At 35.2% G+C, this 3,630-nt stretch overlaps 1 protein-coding gene across 1 annotated transcript in view; it reads right to left on the bottom strand.

Moving 5' to 3' along the window:
- Positions 1–245: 245 nt before the first annotated feature.
- The window catches only part of LOC107664503 (radixin-like), a 21,066-nt gene continuing 17,681 nt past the window's right edge, over positions 246–3,630 (bottom strand). Inside the window, exons 10-14 of the mRNA XM_016455090.1 lie at positions 3,366–3,496; positions 2,730–2,890; positions 2,498–2,590; positions 2,105–2,368; positions 246–838 (exon numbers count right to left, since the gene is read on the bottom strand). Coding sequence (XP_016310576.1) covers positions 674–838; positions 2,105–2,368; positions 2,498–2,590; positions 2,730–2,890; positions 3,366–3,496 — 814 coding nt within the window. The 3' untranslated portion in view covers positions 246–673. The remainder of the gene's footprint in view (positions 839–2,104; positions 2,369–2,497; positions 2,591–2,729; positions 2,891–3,365; positions 3,497–3,630) is intronic.

The raw sequence follows: 3,630 nt of genomic DNA, 5'->3' as shown, positions 1-3,630 counted from the left end.
CAACCATACATTTTACGTCTCACAGTAACCGGACAGCAGAATTAATTCAAATCAATATATTTATTTTCAAATATTACATAGAAAATATACAAATCTAATTTACTATGCAGCATTTCTTTAATCAAAATCTGTTAAAAACAACTGACTTGTTTGTTATGGCCACTATTTGATCACATTCATGTTAATTATCTATAATTCTCTATCGTAATATATTTTCACTTTTTGTTTTTGGATTTGTCCTTTTCAGCCTTTTTAAACATAAAACCTCCATTTTGTGAGCAAGTGATGTGTTTCAGGACACAACATGAAGCTGCACCACATTTTGAATGCAAAAGATCTTAAGATAGCACTAATAAAAAGGTTCCCATATAAGATGACATGATTTCTCAAGCCAAAGCCTTTGGCACAATTAGCATAAATAAGATCTCAAGAGTGTTCTCAAGGCAAACTTGAACAACATACACATATTATTTTAGTGCCTTGAATAACTGTGTTTTCCATATTTGTCAGAAAAAAAACCCTACACTACTTGTGTAGTGTGCATAGACTGTGTAAATAATCCAGTCTTTTCAATGACAAGGACAAATGAGGCCATTTGTGGCAATTAGATAAATTCACCTTTGAACAGCAAGTGCTGCTGGTACTCGAGGTTTATTGGAGAATTTATCAGCCATTATAAGGCTTCGAACTCATCTATTCTCTGCTTGGTGTTGCCCATGCGGATCTGACGCAGCGTCTTGTACTTGTCCCTCCCGGCTTGTACATTTTCATTGTGCAGAATGTCGTTCTTAGTCTTCTTAGAGTCATCTCGCGCCTCAGCCAGCTCAGAGCTCAGGGCCTAAAAGCAATTTAAGATACAGTTAGTCACAATGTACATCCCAAATGGGACAAGTGAAATTAAAAATTGAGAACTGAACAAACAGCTTTTGATCTGAAAGTGTTGATTTGAGATCAGTCCACTGAACGAGATGTGTTGTTCATTAATGAATCAAATGAATGTGGAGTGTTGTTCATATACACACTGTGTCATGTCTTTTAACGAAGACTAATATAAGGTTAATAAGAATTGAAATTTTAAACAAATTGTAAATCGTTGAAAGAAAAAAAAACACTCAGCTCTCTGAACAAATCAATGAACAAATCTGATTTTATTACATTTTTTTTATTTCTTTATAGTCGCTGATTTGAGTCACTGAGAACAAAGGATAATAATGAGTCCTGAAAGACTAATAATGAAAGAATATATGTTTTTGAATGAATCTCCAAAACAAATGCTAAAATGACTCATAATGCTCAAAAAAAAACAAAAACTTACTGGTCACCGCCTACGTGATTAACAATGTAGCCTACAGAAATATAACTAATCTGAACTAATCAGTTTTAAGGTTTTCCAAAAACAACAAAAAAAAATCTAATCTCCTGAATGAATGATATAATGACTCAATCTTCAAGAAAAAAAAATTCACTGGACACCACTCACTGGTGTAAAAAAATGTAACCTCTCTTGAATGGTTACTGAATGAATCAGTGAATGAATCTGTTTTTAGGTTTTCAAAAGATTCAATGAATCATTGAGATGAATCAAAATCCCCACTGCAAGTAAGTGTAATGTGTGTAAATGCATGTGAATGAACTTAAAACGGATCAAATGTGAACAATTCTGTTTTTAAACGAATCTCCTGAATAAATGATATGACTCAAACTCCTCAAAACATAAAATATAACATAACCTCTAGAAATAGTTACTGAACAAATCAGTGAACCAATCTGGATCTGTTTTTAGGTTTTCAAAAGATTCAATGAATCACTAAGATGAATCAAAATCCCCAATACAAGTGTTATGTATGTAACTGAAAATAAGATAAGACAAGTTTTAATTTCGAACGTCTCTGTGTTGAACAAATCTCTTGAATGAATTCTAAAATAAATCATAATCCTCAAAAACTGCAGAACCTCCAGAAGTAGTTACTGAACAAATCAATGAATGAATCTGATTGTGTTTTAGGTGTTTTTCAGAATCAGAATTCGATGAATGATTGGAATGAATCACAATCCTTGCTACTAATCCAGATTCATGCTTGAGGAAACGTGATAGGCATGTTACCATGAGCTGTTTCTGCACGCGCTCGTTCTTCTCTGCCTCTGTGACGCGCTCCTCCTCGTTGCGGTGGTCCTCAATGCCCTCCACCTGCAGCTCAGCACTGTAGGTGCTGTTGTTCTCCTCATGATCATCATGATCGTTCTCCAGGGGTTCCTCCATCATGGCCCGGGACATGGGCGCAGCCATGGGGGCAGCAACCACAGGAGACGACATAACATGCTGCAACTCCTCACGGGTCTTTTCCAAATCGTCCTGTACCTCTTTAGCCTGAGAGAATTGAAGAGGTCCATTGTAAGGTGAAAAATGTATCTATATTTTCCACTTTTATGATTTCAACAATAGACACATTAAAAAAAAACGTCATTAATCTAGTAGTGTATACTGTTCAAAACTCACCCTGTTCTGCCATTCATTGGCTTCTTCTTCCTTGACTCTCCTGGCTTCCTCCAGCAAGGCAATCTTTGCAGTGTATTCTGCCAGGTCTGCTGCCTATGTATAAAAAACAATCAAGCTTCAGTTCACTATAAATAAAAGGTCTTCCCAATTACATTACACAATTCATCACAGTATATGTAGTCTGTCACTGTTTAAGGTGCGTTTTGTGTGTGTGAAGGTGTCTCCCGCTCACCAGCTGCTCCTGAGTTTTCATCTGGTCCTCAGCTTGCCTGGCCAGCTCTTCTTTAGCCATCAGCGCCGCTTGTCTCTCAGCCTCCAGACGAGCCGCCTCCTCCTCGACCCGCCGCCTCTCTTCCTCCAGTATCCGTGCCCTCTCAAACTGCTCTTTCAGATCTGAACAATACACAAAATCAACCATAAGTGGGCAGCAGTCATTCAATTATACAACATCGTTTATTGCAAGCATGTACTAGTATGGTGGTCAATCACAGCATTCTGCAGTGATACATTTTGTATAAAATATGCAATATAATAATATTAATAATAATAATGATAATTAGCATTATTACAAATCATTATTTTTTATGTTTTTTTTTAAATATTAAATATTTAAAACTAAATTGAATTAATTAAATATATATTTAACATACAATAAAATGTGCAATGTAATAATGCAATGTAAGTATTATTACAAATAATAATTATATTTGATTTTTAAATATTTAAAAATCATTTATATATATATACACCTTCAGGGTGATACAAGACATTCCAGTTTTCATTGGGATTTCAATGTTAATTTCAAACAAGACCATTAAAGAAAATATGTATTACTTTTTTGAAGAGAAAAATAGACTTTTTTTCTTACCTCTTTCAACCTTTTTGGTCTGCTCTTCAAACTGGAGAAGCTTCATCATCATCTCCTGCTTCTCTCTCTCCACCCTCTCCTTTTCTCTCTCTGTTGCCTCCCTTTTCTTTTTCTCATTCTCTAGCAGGGCTCTGGGAAGAAAACAGGTAGCAAGGCAGCAAACACATTTAAAGGGGTCACATGATGCTAATAAAAATAACATTATTTTGTGTATTTGGTGTAATGAAATGTGTTTATGCGGTTTAAGGTTCAAAAAACATTATTT

Source organism: Sinocyclocheilus anshuiensis, unplaced genomic scaffold (assembly GCF_001515605.1).
Source record: "Sinocyclocheilus anshuiensis isolate Anshui unplaced genomic scaffold, SAMN03320099.WGS_v1.1 scaffold167, whole genome shotgun sequence".
Classification (NCBI taxonomy): domain Eukaryota; kingdom Metazoa; phylum Chordata; class Actinopteri; order Cypriniformes; family Cyprinidae; genus Sinocyclocheilus; species Sinocyclocheilus anshuiensis.
This window is presented reverse-complemented; position numbering and strand designations above follow the sequence as displayed.